Source organism: Bactrocera neohumeralis, unplaced genomic scaffold (genome assembly GCF_024586455.1).
Source record: "Bactrocera neohumeralis isolate Rockhampton unplaced genomic scaffold, APGP_CSIRO_Bneo_wtdbg2-racon-allhic-juicebox.fasta_v2 cluster10, whole genome shotgun sequence".
NCBI classification, from domain to species: domain Eukaryota; kingdom Metazoa; phylum Arthropoda; class Insecta; order Diptera; family Tephritidae; genus Bactrocera; species Bactrocera neohumeralis.
In genome coordinates, this window is record NW_026089623.1 from 1,156,410 (window position 1) to 1,180,233 (window position 23,824).

The 23,824-nt window shown below is 37.0% G+C and overlaps 1 protein-coding gene and 1 long non-coding RNA gene across 2 annotated transcripts; both read right to left on the minus strand.

Annotated features, from left to right (window-relative positions):
* Positions 1-13,195: 13,195 nt before the first annotated feature.
* LOC126765036 (uncharacterized) lies at positions 13,196-15,276 on the minus strand. Its single transcript, XM_050482620.1, has 3 exons — positions 14,762-15,276; positions 13,753-14,684; positions 13,196-13,204 (listed from the first exon to the last, which is right to left on the minus strand). Exons 1-3 carry the CDS (start codon positions 14,778-14,780, stop codon positions 13,196-13,198), a joined length of 960 nt encoding a protein of 319 aa, XP_050338577.1. The 5' UTR covers positions 14,781-15,276.
* Positions 15,277-20,112: 4,836 nt separating this feature from the next.
* On the minus strand, positions 20,113-23,686 carry LOC126764994 (uncharacterized). Its single transcript, XR_007668212.1, has 2 exons — positions 20,445-23,686; positions 20,113-20,375 (listed from the first exon to the last, which is right to left on the minus strand). It is a non-coding gene; the product is annotated as an uncharacterized LOC126764994 (long non-coding RNA).
* Positions 23,687-23,824: the final 138 nt, after the last annotated feature.

The window sequence follows — 23,824 nt, forward strand, 5'->3', positions numbered from 1 at the left end:
CCATCAATGTTCAATGTGACTGTTTCTAGCCTTTTTCTGCTCGTGATGAGCACTGCCTCTGTTTTTTCTCCTCCGTAAGAACGTGTGTATTCTAATATCTGTCGCGCTCATTGGTTCAGTACTTGTGTGATGATAGAAAATTCAAGCTGTGCCGAGAAAGATAAACGAATGGCCGCCAATTGTCACCGCTTCCCTTGCCACTGTACAGCTCGGCCTACAAACCAGCGTAAATATGTATGAAGATGTATGAGCGTGCATACATATCGACGGAGATTTTTGCGAGTCACGGAAAAATATTTTAGACAAATATTGTAAATCGACAACGGCTATGTTGCCACTTTTGTCATTTCTTTCTGTGAAGAAGCATCAGAAAGTTGTTCAATTTATGATTTTTAGCTTTTGCCATCGTCGCGAAAAGACGCTTGTAGGCAAAGGCATGCTCGGGGAGATGTTACGGCGTCTGTTTTTATGAATGAAGCGAGGTTGCTTGTGGAATTTGCGCCTGCGTTTATGAATGAAAATGTTTTTGTTGTAAGATTTACTAAATTTGTTCTTCGCCAATTTGGCTGCCATATTGACTTGTGGTGCTTTTGCTATTTAGATTATTGTTGTTTTTGTAGAACAATGCTTCAATTTTTTGTTGGTGACATATACATGTGTACGTATATGTATGTTTGTATGCTTATGCATTATTTGTTCGAAAGTGTATACAAATATACATATGTACATAAAAGTATAAATGAATGGATATGAACATGCAGATCAATCCGCGCACATGTAATATATTGATAAGTGATAAAATCATGATTTGAATTTCTGAATGCGCACATGCGTATACATATGTACATGCAATCATATGGGCAGATAATAAGATTAATATGATAGACGATATATTTATATATTGTTGTGATAGATTCAATTTCTACTACGAAGAAACATAATACAAAAATATTTATTAGTATAGTATATTATGTAAAAATCAAATGAAGTTATTAAATATACAAGTCTAAATTGCATTCACACAAAATTATACTCATATCATAATTATTTTTACATGCCGATGGCAAATGCAAAAGCATACATACATATTTGCATACATTCCGAAAGCAAAAATTGAAGTATGGAAATATCACAATGCTGTTGTTGGGAGTATCATAAGGAGCATGCATACATATGTATATTTATGTATCTTCATATTCTTGAGTAAGTTATGTTTTCTGGTACGAAAACATATAAAAAAAAAATTATTTATTTTTTTATTTTTATTTTATTTTATTTGGACAGTATGTCCATCTTTATTCCGAGTAAATTCACAACTGACTTACATCTTAATAGCTAGTTCTTTTATATGCTAAATTTATGCTAACGCACCTGAAAGTTTGCTGGTTAAATTCTGAGAAGAGGTTATTGAATTTACGTACTGATCGGAAATCGCTCAAACAGCTGTGTCAACATTATTGCATTAGTGAATTACGTGCGATCTGTATTGTAACAATTGCACTAGCAAATTACATAGAATCTGAATTGGCACAATTAAATAAAAAGTTTAATATTTTTGATTCTAAGAAAATTAACATTGAGGTGAAAGCTCGTGCCGGATGTTGGCTAAGGGTTATTAACATTGGTGAAATAAAGTGCGCGTGTTTGTAAGATTTGTAACACCGCTTGTGTTAACTCTTCCCCTCTTAAATCGATTGTCCTCAATCGGTATTATTACTAGGGTGCTGAATTTTTAATTTGTAGGAATGGACCATTTAGCTCACCTTCATTGGTTTTTAGCGTTTCAGATGTAACATAAAATTTTTGCTTATATTTAAAAATGCAAATAAGAATAATTGTTACAATAATAATAAAAATTGCAAGTGCTATGTCTGTGCTCAAACTAATTACATGAGTGCTTTTATTTTCATTTATTAATGTCTTAATATAATCATCATGTTTTAGTTGCTTTAGGTGCAGATTCTTTAGTTTTAATTCCGTAGTTGTTATATTCGTATTTTCTCTAATTTTTGTGATTAGGTTTGGCAATATAATTTTGTCGTATATTTTTATTTTAACGTTTGAGTATGTTTTGTTTTTAGCAAAGATTTCACAATTTTCAAATTTAATGTTCCTTTTATTTTGTAATCTACTTTATTACAATTATGAGATAATTCAGAGAAAAAATTTTTGAAAATTAATATACCAGGTAACATTTCGATTATATCAGTGTTTGTTAACGTTTGCATAGCGCAGTATGCTTCTTCAAAGTTCAATATTTTCGATATACATATATCAGAATTCTTTTTAGGTTTTTCTTAAGATTATTTTTGATATTTATGTCATATATATTGTTGATCGAGTCCGTAAAATATTCGTAAGTGCTTAATTTTATAGATTTATTGTTCATATTAGGAATAGGTTCGAAAATTATTCTTGAAAGGATATTAGGAGAATATTGGGGAATTTGGAGGATTATTATAATGTTTTGATCTTGCGTGCCGACTGCTATCTTTATATTTGTGTAGCTGTCAAAGTCAGTTATTATGTCTAGTTCTGTTTTTGTTCACTAGTTATATCTTTAACTTCTACTTGTGTGAACCTGATCCGATATTTACTAAAATGTAAGGGATACAGTTGCTGAATCTTGCTCATTACAGGTTCGTTAGTTTTTATGCAATTTATCACCGACGGGTTGAGATATCTTTTGAGAATCGAAATTAAAGTTTGTTGGGAGTAGTCTAGTTCTGTTACAATATGACGATGGTATGTGGGAAATATTATTTTGAATTGATAACTAGAGACTTCATCTTGCTTCAGAAAAATTTGATTTTTGAAGACATTAATAGGTACTTCGATGCTGTATATTAAATTATGTGACGAGCTCTCGTCCGAGTTTGTTGCTATCGACAAGGTATTGACTTTAGACTCTTTTATTGGTATTCTTGACAATGCATCGGCAACGACATTTTGTTTGCCTGGTTTATAAAACAATTCATAGGAATATTCTTCTAAAGCTGCTTTCCATCTTTTAATTTTTGTATTACTGTTTTTGTTACTCAGCGCATATGTAAGCGGCTGGTGGTCAGTAAAAATTTGTACCTTAGCTGATCCGTATAGATAGTTTCGGAATGTGTTTAGAGCCCATATCATGGCTAACATCTCTTTCTCGTTAGCTGCATAATGCTCTTCAGTTTTATTTAGTGTTCTGGAGATGAACGCTAAAGGTTTCGCTAGATAGGACGGCTCCAATAGCATAGTTGGAGGCGTCTGTTACTAACTCGAATTTCTTACTGTAATCAGGGTATGCTAGTACAACATCTCTAGAAATAAGTTTTTTTATATTGTTAAAGGCTTGAACTGCTTCTTTATTCAAAGTGATTTTCACATGTTGAGATTTATTTTTGGAAATTCTCCTTCTTCCTCTTAAGAGTGATGTCAAGGGTTTAGCTAATTTTGCATAGTCTTTTATAAATTTGCGATAGTATCCAGACATTCCCAGGAAGCTTCGGAGTTCCTTTAGGTTGCTGGTTGTGGAAATTCGGCAATTGCATCCACTTTTATTGGATTTGTTTTTACACCATCCGGGGTGATAACGAAGCCGAGAAATTCTAATTCTTTTTTAAAAAAATTACATTTGTCTAATTGAACCTTCATATTGGCTTCTTCCAGAGTTTTGAATATTCTTTTTATGTGGTTAAAGTGTTCTTCTTCAGTTTTGCTGAAAATAATAATGTCATCGATATAAACATAACAACATTTTCCAATGTGTATATCATCAATGCTCGTTGGAAGATAGATGGGCATTTTTAATCAAATGGTAACCTTGTAAATTCGTATTTACCGTTGTTAATAGAGAACGCGGTTTTTTCGATGTCAGATTTTTTTAGTGGAATTTGGTGAAAACCACTTTTTAAATCAAGAACGGAAAAGAAATTGCTATTTCCGAGCTGAGATATTACTTCTGATAACTCGGGTATAGGATATCTGTCTGCGGTTGTGACAGCATTTAGTTTCCTATAGTCAATTACCATACGGTATTGTTTGTTACCGGCTGAATCTGCCTTTTGTTGGTACGATCCATACTGGTGAATTGTATGGTGATCTGAATGGCCTTATGATACCATCGTTTAAAAGTTTTTTTACTTGTGACTCTACCGCCCTAAGGGATGGGGTAAGGATAGAATCGTGTGTAAACGGAGAGTCAGTCGTCGTTCTGATCTCGTCCACGACTTTTGTTGTGTAAGTAAGTTTTTCGTCTGGTTCCGAGAACAATTTTGAATTAACACTTACAATCTTTTCCATTTCTTTACTTTGTTTGGAGGATAGGTTTTCCATTTTAATATTTATTGTATTTACGCTTGGCGAAGGAAGCTGCTTAAGGTAAACAGTGAAACCGTTTCCTAGCTTCATATAGTTATTATTGGTATAGATTATTGCATTAAGTGCTTTTAGTGTGTCATTTTCTAATATTCCATCAAAAGTCTTCAAGGACGGCATTAGGTAAAGTCTTATTTTATTTGGGATATTAAAGAGTTGTACGTAAGTATGCTCACTAATTTTTACATCGCCGATTATTGATCTTGCAAAGAATGGGTTTTCATTTTGTATTCTTTTTACAACTAATTCAGGTTTAACATAATTTTTACTTGATCCAGTATCTACCAGAAACTTTAAAATATTACCGCTCTCCATCTTCACTTCGAAATAAGGAAGAGAAGAGTTAATCATGCTAAAAAATGGATATCGCTAGGCTCTCCATATTCAATTTTTTCATTTTCTTCTTCCATTGTATCAATGTGGAAGGTTCTCTGATGTTTGTTATGTTGGACATTTTTGGGCGAAGGCGGTCTCTTGCCTTGAAAGTGATTTTGAGGTGATCTATTCATATAATTAATTCGCCTTGAGTGGATACTTTGGTCAATATCCATTGGTTCAGGTTTTGGTTGGGGTTTTGGTGGTCTAGGAGGAGCATTTGTATTTTGGAAATGCATCTGTTGTCTACCCTGCTTGCCTAATTGCTGTCGTTGTGGCACATGTGCCAATTGAGGGTAAAAATTTTGGCGTTGACCTTGAGATGGATAATTTTTAGGAAAGAATCGATTATTGTGGTACATCTGCTTGGCGTGGTTTGCATGGTTTGTGCGAAAGTTCTGGTTACCTAATCTTTAGCATAGATGAAGGGCTTGTGGTAGGTCACGAGGTTCCTTTATGCATAACAGTCTTGGTAGGTCTCCGTTTAGTCCTCTAATGAAGGTATCTAATGCCTTATCTCTGTAGGACTGGGTCATCATGCGTAGGGATTCATTACCCATTTCAAGGCATCCTAATTTGTCCAAAATTAATGAAAGGTGTTTGTAGACTTGCTCATAAAACTCAGAAATTGTCTTGTTACCCTGTATTAAGGTTGTCATTTGATATTCCAAAGTGGAAAGATCGCGTTTGTCTGCATAATGCATAGTTAAGCACTTAGATATAGCTGACCAGTCAAGAGGCGTGTTGTATGATTCTAATGCCAGATCAGCATTGCCTACTATTTTATTTCTGACTACACTAAGTATACCGTAATATTTTGGTGTTCCTTTTCGGTTCTCATAGATATTGAGAATGCGGTCTACACTCTTTTTCCAAGAGTTAAATTCACCTGGACAACCGGAAAATTCTTTTAAATATTTTACTACGTCGGGTATTCTATCTAAATCCCCAAGATTTGTTAGATGCCTTTCTTCAATTGTCTGATCTACTGCGGAAGATAGGCTACTGTTAAGATTTAGTGTTGCTTCAACTACTAGTGGTCCTTGTCGCTTAAGAATGTCTGAAGCTATATTCGATATTAGGGCAGTTAAGTCGTCCATACTTAATTGGTTGTTTTGTGGTGCATTTGGAGCCGCCGGTGCTGCAGTTGCAGCCGGTGCAAGGGAAGAGGGACGGATTAGGTTGTTAGGATTAGACATGGTTTTCTTTATCTATCCCTAGGACTCTCTCTTATAAAAATACTTAAGATACTTAAGCTTACGTTCTTGATGTATTTTCTTTTTTGTAGAGTTGTCTGTATTTTAGTTCCCTGATGGTCTCCTGGAAATCGGCGGTGTCTTCGTCTTCTCCGTATATTTGTCCTTTTGCGTCTTCTTCCTGAATTGGCGTGAACGAGGATATGGGGCTAGTGATGTCTTCCTCTGGATGTTGCTCGTTAGGCAGCATTAGTTTCTATCGCGTAGGCTGGTACGTAGTACCTCCTTTTTACCGAGGTTACTAAGGGGCCTTTGTCGAATTAAAAGTCTTTAGAGCCGCGGTTGCTAATGTTTATATTTAGCGAAGAAGCTTTTTTTTCTAAGCTTTTTTTTTATACTTTTACACGGCGCGTGATACAGGTGGCTTTACGCTTCTTTGTATCCTTTCTTACACTTTACGTGGTTTTTGGTGTACTTTTGCGCGGCGCGTGATACGGATGGCTTTACGCCCCTTTGTATCTTACTTTACGTGGTTTTTACGTACAAACAGCTTTACGCTCGTTTGTAATCTGCTCGGGCGCCAGTTATGTTTTCTGGTGCGAAAACATATAAAAAAAAATTATTTATTTTTTTATTTTTATTTTATTTGGACAGTATGTCCATCTTTATTCCGAGTCAATTCGCAACTGACTTACATCTTAATAGCCAGTTCTTTTATATGCTAAATTTATGCTAACGCACCTGAAAGTTTGCTGGCTAAATTCTGAGAAGAGGTTATTGAATTTACGTACTGATCGGAAATCGCTCAAACAGCTGTGTCAACATTATTGCATTAGTGAATTACGTGCGATCTGTATTGTAACAATTCCACTAGCAAATTACATAGAATCTGAATTGGCACAATTAAATAAAAAGTTTAATATTTTTGATTCTAAGAAAATTAACATTGAGGTGAAAGCTCGTGCCGGATGTTGGCTAAGGGTTATTAACATTGGTGAAATAAAGTGCGCGTGTTTGTAACATTTTTAACACCACTTGTGTTAACTAGTATGTGAGAGAGCTGTATTTGTACACATTTTCGCTGTTAATCATGGAATATCAAGGAACTTATTTTTCTTCAATATTCCTTGATTGCGCATACATGCTATGGTATCATTTGCCGTACATACATATATTATTTCTCTTCATATTCTCTGTTTGAGTATGTGGATAACTGTTAAAAATGTTAACATTTCACATCGTAAATTCTGAGGTTGTGAGGTGAATTCCGCAATCCTATAAAATGTTCGCTGTCGAACCTGCACCTTCTCCTCCACTGAAGCGTTAAACGTTTAACGCAACCTTTTCCGAAGTCGCCTAAGAAGTTTCACTTCAATAATTTTAATTTTATTTCTCTATAATTTTATTTTTAATTTTTAAATAAAATATTATTTCAAATATTATTTATATTTATTTCGACTATTAAAAGTGAAGATGTGCCAAATGAACTTCATTTCTTCAAAGAAAGTTTATGACCTTCATGAAATATGCATATTCATTATCATTTCCATATACATATATTATTTCTTTGTCACATTTGTCTGTATGTTTGCGAAAGCAAATGCGAGCCACATACATACATATGTACATACATTCATAATAACAAGTGTCGCACATACATACATATGTATATTATTTCTTTGGCACATTTGTCTGTATGTTTACGAAAGCAAATGCAAGCCACATACATACATACATATGTACCGCTTCCGTTGCTGCTCGAGCAGCTTCGCCGACAAGCTAGCGTAAATAACGCAACCTTTTCCGAACTCGCATAAGAAGTTTAACTACAATAAAATACAATTAAGTATTATCTATTTACTTATCACTTCACAAACTTTTTTCAATAGTATTGCAATAAATAAATAACTACGAATATCCCCTGCCAACCATGGCCAGAGAACGTATATTATAGAGAAGGTCCAACAACGGACAGGCGTGTAAACTGTCAAAAGCTAACAAAATGCGATGAGTGCATTTCACCACAGCTAGCTAAAGCGCTGAACACATAGAGAGCGACAGACTGCAAACTACATACATCTGTCAAATATTAAAATACACACGTTCTTATGGGCAGTGCTATTTTTACAGCTGCACGACTACACGACTGCAGGCCGACAGTTGTAGTTCTCGCTAACTTCAATATCCTCCTATTTTTGCCAACGACAGTAGGACGACAGTATAGTTGACAGTAGAATGGAAGATAGAAAGAGGAGGTAGAGTGGTGATGCCACTTATATGTAAAATGTAAAATTATTCACAGCTCTAACAAACTTGACGTTATTTTACAAATAAAAGCATAAAATAGCTATATTATAGCTCTTTTATATCATTTGTAATAACAATTGATAATTTAAAGCAAAAATATTTACCTATTTACTTATTTTTTGCATAAAAAATTTCAATTACAAAATATTAAAATTTCATTGAAGTGAAAGGAATTAGTATGGTCACAACGAAATTGTGTACATACAAATTGGACAACTGCGTTGTTTTCTGTACATGCCGGCCATTGTGTTGTTGTTGCTTCTCAAAATGTACATGTAGTAAGATGAACAACGACGTTTTCAGTTCACTGTCGTGCTGCTGCAGTCTGTCGCAGTCATTGTGTTTACACTTTAAGAAGGAGAAATCTTAACAGTGGCGCGTGAATAGAGCTGAGCATTTAATGAAAATTATGCTCAGAAACATGCATTGCTATTACAGACGTATGTGCCTTTTGCTTATATTTTTATATGCTCACATGCCATCATGTTAATTGATGTGATTATCATTTTGCGTATTTCTATGAATATATGCATAATTTATATCATTCTAATTAAATTATGCTATTTTCAAAACAATATTTGTAGTTAATGTGCAATTAAGAGTTATTTATTAAAATATTTCTTATGTTTGAGAATATATGTATGTAAGGTGGTAACGCTTGTCAATAGAGGACAGCCGGCAGGAAGAGGTGAGGAAGAGAGAACGCAAAGAACCGACAGCGACAGAGTGTGAATTTGGCTTTCAAAGACTGAGGTTCAACGTTTTGTAACTTAATTTCTTTTTGTATTCAAAATTTATGTATTTAAACTCATTTGTAATAATAAATTTTGGTCCTATTTGACCTTACATGGGGGCTCAACCGAAGAGCAAAAACGGAGCGCGGAATGTTGCATTCAAATAAAAAGCCGAGTAAATTCAAAGCAGCCAAAAAAACGCAGAAGAACGGAGCAGAAAATTCAAAGAACGAGGCGGTTGCTGTCGAAGTAAGCAGCGAAAACAAAGCAGAGCACAGCAGTGAGAACAGAGCAGCAGTCAACGAAGTTGAGTTATTCGAACAAAAGCAGAGCAACGTAGAGTTTGACGAAGAAGGAGAGAAGAAAAACGAAGAAGCAAGAAACATGGCAGGTGGTAACGACTTTGGAGAATTATACAAATTATTTGTGGAAACATTGAAGCAGAGTGACACAAACAAAAATAATGTGTCAATCGAGGCGCTCGCGAAAACTATACGGTGTTTTGATGGGGAATCTACTCCAATTAGACAGTGGATTGCTTATTTCGACGCATTGTTTTTAGAAACTGTTACAGTATCCAGCTATGAGTCATTGTGTATTGCATTACTGGAGGAGTTCGAGAAAACACCAAGCAGCGCGGAGGTACATAAACAGCTAAGGCAACGACGAAAACTTGCATCAGAGAAATTTCATGAGTACGTTCTTCAGATGCGTAAAATAGCAGCGGTAGGTAATGTAAAAGAGGAATCAGTGATTTCGTACATAGCTGATGGTGTCGAAGTGCGAAATGATCTAAAATATCCCTTATATAGCGCACGAAGTTATAAAGAATTAATCAAAGCATATGAATTGATCGATTCGTTGGTTAAGCCTAACGAAGCAAGTAAACGTCGATATGCAGCAGGTGGTCGTGAGCAAATTGAAACAGATAAGAGTGGCAGCAACGTACAGCGTAAGAATCAGCATTGTTTTAATTGTGGTTCAACACAACACAAAAGGGTCGATTGCAAACAAGACACAAAGTGTTTTAAATGTAATGGCACGGGTCATATGGCTAAACAGTGTCCCGAGTGTAGGCGTAACATCAACATTGTATTTAACAAAGAGCGAATGAAGCAGTTGACAGTTAATAACGAAAACTTGTGCTGTTTGGTAGACACTGGTGCAGACGTGTCGTTAATACGTAGGGGTGCGTATGAGCAAAGATTTAGCACATGTAAATTGCAGAAAAGTTTCGCTACACTATATGGTTTAGGCAACGTCATCGCAGATGTGGTGGGTGAATTTGTAGCGCAAGTCATAGTCGACGGGTTATGTACGCAGCACACCTTTTTAGTAATAACAGATAGTAAAATCAATGTAGACGTAATCATTGGGTACGATTTTTTAAAAAAAATTGTTGTAACAATGGACGGCAATGGGTATTGCTTTCGTCAGATTGAAGATAACACAAGTGCTTGTAATGTTTATTTTGTGAGTAGCAACAATGAAGTAGATGTCAAACCTAAATTCAAGAAGGTTGTCGAACAGTTAATTGAAAACTATAAGCCGAGTTTTATTTAGTTGAACTGTTCAATTAAGTTGAATATTGTTCCAAAAAATAATGATATCGTCTTTCGTGAGTCTCCTACTCGTTTGTCAATAGCGGAAAGAAAATTTGTAAAGGAACAAGTAGATGAATGGTTGCAGAAAGGCATTATACGTGAGTCGTGCTCAGAGGTCGCTAGCAAGGTGGTATTGGCGAAGAAAAAGGATGGTCGCTACAGATTATGCGTAGACTTTCGTAAACTAAATACAATGGTGTTAAAAGATAGGTTTCCGGTACCAATTGTTGAAGAAGTACTTGAAAAAATGCAAGCCGCAAAATATTTTACCGTCATGGACCTTTCAAATGGTTTCTTCCACGTCGAAGTCGAAGAACGTTGTCGAAAATATACAGCGTTTGTAACGAAAAAAGGACTCTATGAATTTAACAGAGCTCCATTTGGTTTTTGCAACTCTCCCGCCGTTTTTGTACGCTACGTTAACTATATTTTCCAAAAATTAATAAACGAAGGTGTAATGGAAATGTATGTATGTAGATGACATCGTAATTTTTGGGTGTACAGAAGAACAATGTTTAAGCAATATGCAACGGGTTTTACAACAAGCGCAGCAGTATGGGCTAGAAATTAAGTGGGCAAAGTGCTAATTTCTAAAAAATCGAATTCTTTTTCTTGGACACGAGGTTGAAGACGGGCGTGTCTGTCCTGGGCAAGGTAAAGTTAAAGCAGTCAAAAACTTTCCGATACCAAAAAACGTACGAGACGTACAGGCGTTCCTGGGTTTAACCGGATATTTTCGAAAATTTATACGAGACTACGCTAAACATGCCAGACCATTAACAGAAGTGCTTAAAAGAGATTCTCACTCACGTCAGAACCAGTTTTACAAATATACAAGCAGAATGCTAATACGCAGTTACATGTCGATGCATCGAAACATGGCTTTGGTGCAACACTTTTGCAGCAGCATGACGGAAAGTGGCATCCTGTTTTCTATTGGAGTAAAAAGACTTCCCCACAAGGGGAAAAATTACACAGCTATTTCCTTGAAGTTAAAGCAGCTTATTTAGCATCCAAGAAGTTGCGTCACTACCTGATGGGCACAGAATTCACCTTGGTGACAGATTGTGCGGCTTTCAAGCAGACAAATGGAAAAAAAGATATGCCACGTGAAGTGGTGCAATGGCTGATGTATCTTCAGGACTTTTCATTTAATATAGAACATCGCGCCGGAAGCAGGATGAAACACGTGGACAGCTTAAGTCGATTTCCCGTGATGACAGTAACGTCAGAGGTTCAAGCTCAGATCTTAAGGGCCCAGACGAAAGATGAACATTTGGCAGCTGTGGCAGAGATCCTAAAAACAAAGCAGTACGGCGATTATAAAATAAAAAACAAGTTCATCTACAAGCAAGTTGACGGGCAAGATTTATTGGTGGTTCCGAAGAATATGGGGAGCGAAATAATAAAGGAGACGCACAGATTTGGGCATATGGGGTGTAAAAAAACCATACATGCTATACGGCAGAACTATTTTATCCCACATCTCGAAAAGAAAGTTCAGCAGACTATCAAAAACTGTATAGAATGCATAACGCATAACCAGAAGCTTTTCTACATTGCATCGACAAAGGTGATATTCCACTATCTACGCTTCATATTGACCATTTGGGTACATTGGATGCGACATCAAAGAGCTACAAATATATTTTTGCTGCCGTGGATGGTTTTTCCAAATATACTTGGATATATCCTACTAAAACTACAGAAACACAAGAAGTTGTAAGACACCTTGAGTCATGGGTGACAATTTTCGGCAGTCCGCAGCGTATAATAAGCGATAAGGGTACAGCTTATACTTCCAAAATGTTTAAAGAATTTTGTAGCAAATATAAAATCGAGCATGTCAACCGAGTTATTCTTTCCGTTTTAGTAAAGATGTCAGCAACAGAACCGGACAAGTGGTATAAGTACACGTCACAAGTACAGCGAGCCATTAATTCTCACATTCACGATTCGACAAAATTTACACCATTTGAAATTGTATTCGGTGTGAAGATGCGCAACGAAACAGATAGCGAGTTGCTAAAGATACTGCAAGAAGAGGTACTAGAAGGTATGCAAGATGAACGCAACAAGATTCGACAAGAGGCCCGAAAGCAAATTTTAAAAGCACAAAAAGCATACAAATCAAATTACGACAGTAAGAGAAAAGGCGAACATGGGTATCAGATAGCTGATTTAGTAGCCATTAAGGTCACTCAGTTTATAACAGGCAAAAAACTAGCCAGTAAGTATATTGGTCCATACGAGGTGGTTAAGATCAAAGGGCATGGCATATATTGTGTTAGAAAGGTTGCTGATTTTCAAGGACCACACCAAACGTCAACTAGTGCAGATCATATGAAACTGTGGCGTTACGTCGAAAATGGTGGAGATGACTTTCATGAGGAGTCATCTGAGACAGATGACGATCAGGATGACCGAATGTAAGGTGGCAACGCTTGTCAATAGAGGACAGCCGGGCAGGAAGAGGTGAGGAAGAGAGAACGCAAAGAACCGACAGCGACAGAGTGTGAATTTGGCTTTCAAAGACTGAGGTTAAACGTTTTATAACTTAATTTCTTTTTGTATTCAACATTTATGTATTTAAACTCATTTGTAATAATAAACTTTGGTCCTATTTGACCTTACATGTGTGTATTATAATTTCATATGTATATGAATATGTTTGTAAATATAATGTATGTACATATATGTATATGAGATACTATCATAATATCATAAAAACTTAATATACATATTACAATAATATGTCGTTTAATTTTCATACGCATCTACATATCAGCGCATAATTACATATGCACATATGTATGTATGTAAGTACAATTCAAATTCAAATCATAATATCATTTATCAGTAAAAAGTGTGCGCGCACTGCTCTATATGTATGTTATGGTGTCCGTTATTTACCAAATTGATTATTTTTGACGAGACGCCCCCTAAACTTTTAGTTTTCCATCTAAATAAAATATCAGACCATAAAAAGCCCTTAATTTTCATAATAAACCTTGCCCCAAACACGATACATTTCCCATTGAAATTACATGGGATTTTGTCACTTTTTACGATTTTTTTTTTCTCTGGAACTTTCTCGTTTGTGGGAATAAAAAAGTTATATTCTTGTACAGAATTGAATGCTCTACAAAAAAAGTCTGAAAAATTTTTCGATATAGCGTTGAATATTTTCGATAGTAATGGACAATACGGAACCACCCAACGATTATCAACTTCAACTTCCTGGTTATGCATTCTAATGGTTGCCGTTTTGCCATTATCATTAGGTGATCTACGTCGATACAACGGATATCCGTCATTGCCCGTTATTGTGTCTGAAGTAAATTGCCTTGGGTATCGTTTCGAACACTTTTCATCAATCATACATTGTGAATTCATATTTAGTTCACCACACGGTCCATGTATCATGTTTTTAACGACAACTAGAAATAACTCAGGATCAGCAGTGTGATTAGGAATTTTAGCTGATATAAAGTTATCGATTTGATCCGGAGTTACTTTATGTACCAGCCAAATTAGTATATGTGCGTGCGGCAATCCCCTTTTCTGCCATTCAATGGAGTACATATGGCAACGCACCTCCCCAAATACATATAATTTCGCAATTAAATCCATAATTGCTTTACATTTTTGCCGAAAAACACGCGCAGTAATGTCATGACGATCGGTTGTCGACTGTCCTGCAAATAAATTGTTTTTGATGTCATCCCACTGCGGATTACATGTAAATCTAATGAACAGATCCGGTCGATCGTATTTTTTTACATAACACATTGCGTCTTGTGCATATTCGTTCATATTCCGTGGGCTACCAATATACGAAGATGGCAATACAGTTAAACGTCCGATGTCATTAATATTAGCATCATTTGCTATCGCGTCTTGCAAATGAATATATTGTTCAGATCTTAATTTTGCTTGGTTGAAACGAATTAAATTAAGACGTTCTGTTTCTATTTTGACGTACATATCAACGATGTACTGATGATATAGTTTACGACATCTCAAGATATAATTTTGTTCTTGTGGACGAACCATCAATCGATAAGAATAAAAATTCATGGCACTAACTTTTTTCTGTACATGTAGACCTTCAAATATGTGGAAAATGTGACTTAAGGAATTTCTACAAATGATGAAATGTCAACACACTGAAAATATTATTTACCTGTTCGTGGATCAATCATTGGTATATTTATATTATAGCCATCGTCACCTTTCCAATGCAATATTGGGTATTGTAATGCGTCGTAACTACGATGAAGTTCCGAAACACGTTGCAATTGGTCATTTCTACGATGAAGTATAATATCACACCACTGAAACTGATCACCACGAATTACAATTGCAACCTCATCAATTGTCGGTGCATTGAATCAAATTTCATGCTCTCCAAAAGGTGTTCTATCAGCCCTTATTACGATTTTGTGATGATCAGAGGGCATACGATCGAGAGCAATTTTGAACAATTGAACTAATGCGTTATGCTGATGGAAAAACCTTTGTAGCTCACAAATAACTTCTCGTTTTGTATTCAAAGCAATTGCACAACGTTGATCCAATTCCCGATTTTCATCACCAATAAAATAAATTTGCAAAAATTGATAATCAGCGACGGGGTATGGCAATAACGAACCAGCTTGATGATAAATTTGGCTCTGAATCAGCAACATGTATGCAATTTTAGGTATATGTTGCATAATAATTTTAAAACTATAGAATGTTTTTATGATTCAGTTTGATTGGGACAATCCTGTTTGAGTGTTTACCTTAAACGTCGGCATGAAATTATCTCTAATAATGTTAGTAGCACCAAAAGAAGTCATTTGAAATGCCGAATTATATTGTTGAATATGTCTCAAAAAGTGCTTCGAATTTTCAGAAGTCCCAAAAATTAATGAAGACAATGGTTCGGGTGGAGTTTTTAATGGTGGCAATCTCACTTTGCCATTAGCACAACACATGCCGGGCGTTTCACCTGGAAATTTAGCCGTATCACAATGTGGACATATTGCGTCCATTATTCCAATATATCCGTACATACTGTAATTAATCTGACTGTTGTAATTAAAAGCAGCACGCATAATTTCAGGTACAACAGATCTATTTCGTGCATTACGTTCACGCTGCGATGCATTAGCTTGTGCTCGTTCATCTGGAGTCTGTGATCGCCTTTGTAATGCCGTAACATTTGCATGACGCGTTCGCCGACCTATATTTCCTCGTGTGGGTCGTGGCATTTTTCTTTCAATTAAAAAAGAATAAATTAAATTAAAAAAAATGCCTACATTAATAGTGGTACACCATATGTTTTTTCAAATAAGGAAACACATACATTCGTGTAATTCACTTCAACAGTTCAAAACTTACCGTTTTTTGCTCGGAAATTCGCTTTGCGCTATATTTATCTTTTTCACAAATTCACACAAACTTCAATAATTATTAAAAAAAAATATAATAACTAATAATTTTGCACCGCGGTAATTTCGGACACTACTGAACGTATGGGGTCAAAGAAAACGCTCCAGCGATGTTTACACTCCAATGTCATATATTCTCCTAATTTGAATTTTCTTAATGCTAAGAGTCAAAGCTCTATATACCTACAAAAAACAAAATATTCATGTATTTCTCTACGCAAAATAAATGCACCGTAATATAGTTCGATGTCTTTTCAAAGCCTACTTTGTTTGCCGATCTGCCTGCTACATACATACCGACATGTTGATATAAATATAATGCAATTAAGTTTGTAGGTGGGAATGATAAGTATGCTAGTTAAGACGAAAGTTCATAAATTTTGAGAGCGAAAGAGCGTAGCTAAGTAGGTAACAAATCGTTTAGTAAATGATTAAACTATTATTGATGTATGTATGTTAATCTGAAAACGTATAATCCGCTGGCTAAGTGGTATGAATCTGACCAAACAAATGGGTTTTTGGTGTGTTTTTAAAAATAATTTCACTATACATTGAGCGCTTTTCAGCTTTCCAAGTCTTCTTCTTCTTAATTGGCGTAGACACCGCTTACGCGATTATAGCCGAGTTAACAACAGCGCACCAGTCGTTTCTTCTTTTCGCTGCGTGGCGCCAATTGGATATTCCAAGCGAAGCCAGGTCCTTCTCCACTTGGTCCTTCCAACGGAGTGGAGGTCTTCCTCTTCCTCTGCTTCCCCCGGCGGGTACTGCGTCGAATACTTTCAGAGCTGGAGTGTTTTCATCCATCCGGACAACATGACCTAGCCAGCGTAGCCGCTGTCTTTTTATTCGCTGAACTATGTCAATGTCGTCATATATCTCGTACAGCTCATCGTTCCATCGGATGCGATATTCGCCGTGGCCAATGCGCAAAGGACCATAAATCTTTCGCAGAACTTTTCTCTCGAAAACTCGTAACGTCGACTCATCGGTTGCTGTCATCGCCCAAGCCTCTGCACCATATAGCAGGACGGGAATTATGAGCGACTTATAGAGTTTAGCTTTTTGTTCGTCGAGAGAGGACTTTACTTTTCAATTGCCTTCTCAGTCCGAAGTAGCACCTGTTGGCAAGAGCAATCCTGCGTTGGATTTCCAGGCTGACATTATTAGTGGTGTTAATGCTGGTTCCTAAATAGACGAAATTATCTACAACTTCAAAGTTATGACTGTCAACAGTGACGTGAGAGCCAAGTCGCGAGTGCGACGACTGTTTGTTTGATGACAGGAGATATTTCGTTTTGCTCTCGTTCACTACCAGACCCATTTTCTTTGCTTCCTTGTCCAGCCTAGAGAAAGCAGAACTAACGGCGCGGGTGTTGAGGCCGATGATATCAATATCGTCGGCATACGCCAGCAGCTGTACACTCTTATAGAAGATGGTACCTTCTCTATTTAGTTCTGCAGCTCGAACTATTTTCTCCAGGAGCAGGTTGAAGAAGTCGCACAATACACTCGATAGAACGTTATATGCGATGTTGAGGAGGCTAATCCCACGGTAGTTGGTGCAGATTGTGGGGTCTCCTTTTTTATGGATTGGGCATAGCACACTTAAATTCCAATCGTTCGGCATGCTTTCGTCCGACCATATTTTACAAAGAAGATGATGCATGCTCCCTATCAGTTCTTCGCCGCCGTGTTTGAATAGCTCGGCCGGCAATCCATCGGCCCCTGCCGCTTTGTTGTTCTTGAGGCGGGCAATTGCTATTCGAACTTCTTCATGGTCGGGTAATGGAACGTCTGCTCCATCGTCATCGATTGGGGAATCGGGTTCTCCTTCTCCTGGTGTTGTGCGTTCACTGCCATTCAGCAGGCTGGAGAAGTGTTCCCTCCATAATTTAACTATGCTCTGGGCATCAGTGACTAGATCACCTTTGGGGGTTCTACAAGAGTATGCTCCGGTCTTGAAACCTTCTGTAAGCCGCCGCATTTTTTCGTAGAATTTTCGAGCATTACCCCTGTCGGCCAGCTTATCAAGCTCTTCGTACTCACGCATTTCGGCCTCTTTCATCTTCTGTCTGCAAATGCGTCTCGCTTCCCTCTTCAACTCTCGGTATCTATTCCATCCCGCACGTGTAGTGGTCGATCGTAACGTTGCGAGGTAGGCAGTCTGTTTTCTCTCCGCCGCGACACAGTACTCCTTGTCGTACCAGCTGTTCTTTTGGATTTTTCGAAAACCAATGGTTTCGGTTGCAGCTCTACGTAAGGAGTTTGAAATGCCGTCCAACAGTTCCCGAGTTGTTGACGAGTGCTCTCAAAGAGCAGGAGTGCAAGCCGAGTATAAAATCATTCTGCTGTCGGTTGTGATTGCAGCTTCTCAACGTCGAACCTTCCTTGTGTTTGTTGACATGCGGTTTTTGCTTCACAGAGGCGGGTGGGAATCTTGGCTGCAACAAGATAGTGGTCCGAGTCGATGTTAGGACCTCGGAGCGCACGCTAATCTAAAACACTGGAGACGTGTCTTCCATCTATCACAACATGATCGATCTGGTTGGTAGTTTTTCGATCCGGAGACAGCCAGGTAGCTTGATGAATTTTCTTATGCTGGAATCTAGTACTACAGATAACCATATTTCGGGCCCCGGCGAAGTCAATTACCCTCAACCCATTTGGGGATGTGTCGTCGTGGAGGCTGAATTTACCGACCGTAGTGCCAAATATACATTCTTTGCCCACCCTGGCGTTAAAGTCGCCAAGCACGATTTTGACATCGTGGCGGGGGCAGCTCTCATAAGCGCGCTCCAAGCGCTCATAGAAGGCATCTTTGGTCACATCGTCCTTCTCATCCGTCGGGGCGTGGGCGCAAATCAGCGATATGTTGAAGAACCTCGCTTTGATGCGGATTGTGGCTAGACGTTCATTCACCGGAGTGAATGATAGTACTCGGCGACGGAGTCTCTCTCCCACCACGAATCCAACACCAAACTTGCGCTCCTTTATATGGCCACTGTAGTAAATGTCACAAGGACCTACTCGTCTCTGTCCTTGTCCCGTCCATCGCATTTCTTGGACGGCGGTGATGTCAGCCTTTATTTTTGCGAGGACATCAACCAGCTGGGCAGCGGCACCTTCCCAATTAAGGGTCCGGACATTCCAGGTGCATGCCCTCAAATCGTAGTCCTTATTCCGTTTGCCATGGTCGTCATCAAAAGGGGGGTCTCTCATCCGAGGCTGTGTTTTCTTTTTCATTGGTATTGTTTTTTACGTGGCGGGTCCCAAGCCCAGCGCACAACCCTATGTAGGGAATGTTTCGCATTCTCACATTAGCTCACCTTCGAACGGATTTTCTTAGGCTACCCAGAGGATACTTGGTCAAAGACCGGAAGTAGTGAGCTGCTTGAGCCATGTGCAAAAGAATCGTTTCTGGCCACTCCCAAGTGAATGGTGATCAGAGAACTTTCCTCACTTGCGTGAACTTCTGCACATGACTCCATCCTCCTCCAGCTTTCCAAGTATGTACGAGTTAAATAAAAAAAAAAATGTAACATATGTGTGGTGAAATTTTTGAAACATTTTGGCCGATATCTCGAAACCCTAGTCACGGAGCGGCATCAAAAATACTCTATACTATAGAAATCATCAACAGCTTCCATTTGCTACCCATTTTGTACAAACACATCCTAGGGTTACCCGGGTCCACGTTTTGGCCTATTTCTCGAGACCCTGGTATCCGATACTTAAAATTTCAAAACACAAACCATCTACTGAATAGCCCAAAAAAGGCCTAAAAATTTGGTTTGGATAGGTGAGCCCGTTCTTGAGTTATAAAGTCACAACGAAAAATGGCATTCATTTTTATATATATAGATGATCTGTTGGCTTTTTTCCATTTACGCATGCCACGTTGTATATGAATAAGGGTTGATTTCGCACTTGCCCATATGCGATGTCTGTATGTATCTACATATATAAGTTTAAACATATCAAAGTCAAGGTTATTGTTTTCAGAATATACTTATATGCAAATTTTATTGATTTATTATTATTTAAAATTAACAATTTAAATATTTTGTATAAAATGTCTAAGCAAGTTTAAAGTGTTAAAAAAATTATAATGCAGAATTACGAAATTGTCCATTTGAAATGGAAATTTCTCACACGACTTAATATATAAAAAAGTCATTGAATTTCACTTGCTTTTTTAAAAACAAATGTTGCACTTAAACAAGATGGAAACAACATTTGTGTTTAAAAAAGCCAAGCTCAGTTGCAGAGCTAAAAAGGAGAAAAATAAGAAGAAGAAAAAAGTACCTGAAAATACAACGAGATAAGCCTGAAAATAGAGGAAAAAGCTGAAAATAAAAAAACCTGTAAATAGAATGAAATGCTAAATATTAAAAAAAGTAAATATGTATTTTCAATGAATTCATTACTCACCCAAAAGTAAGATGTTCTTAAATCAAACGGTCTTGACTTGCAACTTACTTTAGTTTTTTTAGCTTAGCATCGCGCTTCCAATGTCGTTCATTATTAATTTCTTCTTTTACTAACCATTTCGAGATTTTGAATAAAAGTACCATTACCAAGTATTCTAACAACTTAATTTTATGAGTAAAACACTCATCGGTTGGGTCAAACAACTCAGGAAAAAATTTTCCGTTTTTTCTTTAATTACGGACAACATCAGACATCGAACATTTGAACTGTGAGCATATTTGTTGAAAAGGTTGACGTACCACATCATCTGCAGTCGTCACACTTCGAAGACCCTATCACTTGGATTGACTAGCCTTAAATCCGCGTCATCCTTATAGTTTTTCGCTTTGATTAGGGCCTCCGAATAAAGCGATAAATCACTTTGTGTCTTCGTCATTGCCTTAGCGCATTTTTCGCAATGGATTTTATACAAAATTTTTTTGGTAAATACCATAGCCAGTGTAATACCGCTTGATATGGACGTCAGCTGTGTCGTCCTCTTCAACAAAGTTTTCGTTTGAAATAGTAAACGATTCCAGGTCGAGTTGCTCAGATTCGTGTTCAACTCCCTGTACTTCTAGATGACGATCTTCGGGGCCCAAGTTCCAATCTAAATTTATCATCCTCACAATTAGCCCCCTTATTTTGAAACTTTTGCCCCAAAATTTTCATCGAAATTAAACGACCTACTATATATTGTATCTCATTGGCAGACGGATGGGTATTGATACCCTGGCTAGCCCGGACTCTATAAAAAAAATTTTCCAACGCATCTTGGTTCATTTTCCCAAGAAATATAAAACTTAATTCCTTTTGATCCCTAAATAATTCTTGGCTCAACTGAATCATTCCAACAATTGTGGAACAGAACCCACCTATACACCTACTGTGAGCAATGCTCGGAAGTTTGATTGATTTCAAATAATTAATGTATTCATAGAGGCGTTGGACCTTCCCGGAGTCGTTCTTTAATAACGGATATTTTAAGGGATTTTGTTGAAACAAAATTTTTGCAGTCTAGATCATCGAACAGATCATTCATTTTTTAACAAATAACTGCGTAGGCTTTGCACATTTAATATATATTCGTCGGAGCCGAATAAATTTTGGCTATCGGCCATTTCTATGCCAGCCGCAACCGAATTGCTCAGAACTTGGATTGCACGTTTTACGGACATTTTTTCAAAAACGCTAGGATATACGTGGGCCTCTGTGAGTTTTGGACATATCGTGAAACATGTATTGTCCTGATCTATGGAGTAAAGTTTTTTTATAACTTTAAAGCTGGCCATCTGGAGTTGAAATATCATATTTCATAAATGTATTTCGGGCGGACTTAAAAAGATGGCAATAGTCATATAAACAATATATCTTGGAACCTTCGTGCAAATAAAAGGGTTTTTCTTCAGAAATATTTAAATAATTCATAACTGAAATATTAGCGGGCCCTTGATCACAGACTAAAGCTTTTACGTTTAGACCAATCGACTTTAGTGCTGTGATGTTCTTATTCAAAATTTCATGTAATTTGAATGTAGGAAGTCCACTTTTGGAAATATAATATGAAAACACATATTTCCAATTGGAACTCAACCCTTTTATCATGAAAAAACAACACTTCCTACATAATTTCATTTCACGATGGCCTTCCCCATAATCCACAAACCCGTCAATAACATCCCTAACTCTATTGTATGTTATACCGGTCTTAATTGATATTTCATCAAATAATAGAACGCAATTTCGTTCTAAAACGGACATTTCTTTTGTATTTTTTTCTAAAATAAATTGGCATCGAACCCAGGGACAACATACTTTATGGGGCGCCATCGCAAAAGAGAGCTCTTGCTTGGTAAAGCGAAACCTAAATCGTCACCCATAAAATTATAGGATTTATTGGACATGTAATTAATGTTTTGTGCCAATGCCCTTTCATCGTCACTGAAAATAGTGCGCTTCGCGACGATCATCCTAGCGAATGTTACAGCATCTTTGCTTGAATTTACATCCGCAGCTATTGCACATTTACTAAGGTCTTGATACCTTTTTTCCAAATCTTTAATAATATCCTCCAACTCCAACTGATCTTCTCATTCAATTTAAGCGCATTACTTTGATAGTAACGTGCCGATCGAGCAAATCGTTCACGACTATCTAATGCATAGCCTACGTCGTCATTTTGGGGTTCTAATTCTAATCTCCTTTGTTCTAAAATTGAATATGTTTCGAATTCCTTCAAAGTTATGTCGTACAGCTACCTCAGGACAACCATAAGTTTTAGAAACGGGCGGGCACACCCAAATTGAGTAAGCACTAGATAAGCTACGACTTAGTGCTGAACCTAATCTGAAACAGGGAAAAGCCCCTGGCAAAAGTTTGAATTTGGCAACGTACTGCGAATCGAAATGGTTTCGACAAATAAAAAAACTATCGGAAGGCGACACAACTAAGTTGCAAGCCTTTGCCCAACTTTCTCGAACATCTTTCTCTTTAGGAAATTTGTAGAGCGTTTTCTGCCTGTTAACGCAATTCGAAATGCAGCATCTTCGAACCGGCGACTCAATTGTCCACAAATGCTTAGGGGGTTCGTCGTATCCTATTTATGTACATAAAAAAATTTTAAAGAAATTCCAATATGTACGTATGTATATATAAAGCTAATTAAAATTTAAATATAATTTTAAATCAAATTCAACCCACTGTTTCCAGTTTGATAAATTTTAAACAATTTTATAATATATCTGTCGAAAATTCTTTTAATTAGAAAAATTAGAATTAAATTAAATTAATTAAATTTTAATTAGAAAAATATTAAATATCTATGTTCAAATATATTGAACATACTATACATGCAGGCGCGGATCAACGGGGTAAAGTTAAAGTAATACATTATTTCCATCATAAGTGACACTCCGCGAAGAAAAAGACTTTGAGTTACAAGCACAAAATTATATAGACACTTTTCATGTAAATGAGCGATATGTACAAGTACTTATATGTATGTATGTATCTACAAAATAAAACTCATGCACATTTTAGATTTAAAAAAACATCACTTACCAAGGTTTAGGGTGGGCACAGCCTGTGCCTTCAACTTTTTCACACACACAGCACTTTGTTCGAAGTGCTTAATGCAAACAAATGCATTGTGGGTGGGTAAATCCAGCGATGGTGGGATGCGTAAATTTTCCACCCACTTCAGGAACTCCTCATCTCTCTTTGGGAATGAGAAGAATCTTCCGGAAGATTCTGTCTCACACTCGCGAACGCGACACTTCCTAACTCTAGCCATTTTTGAATTAAAATTATTTAAAATTTATTTAAAACACTTAGAAAACGAA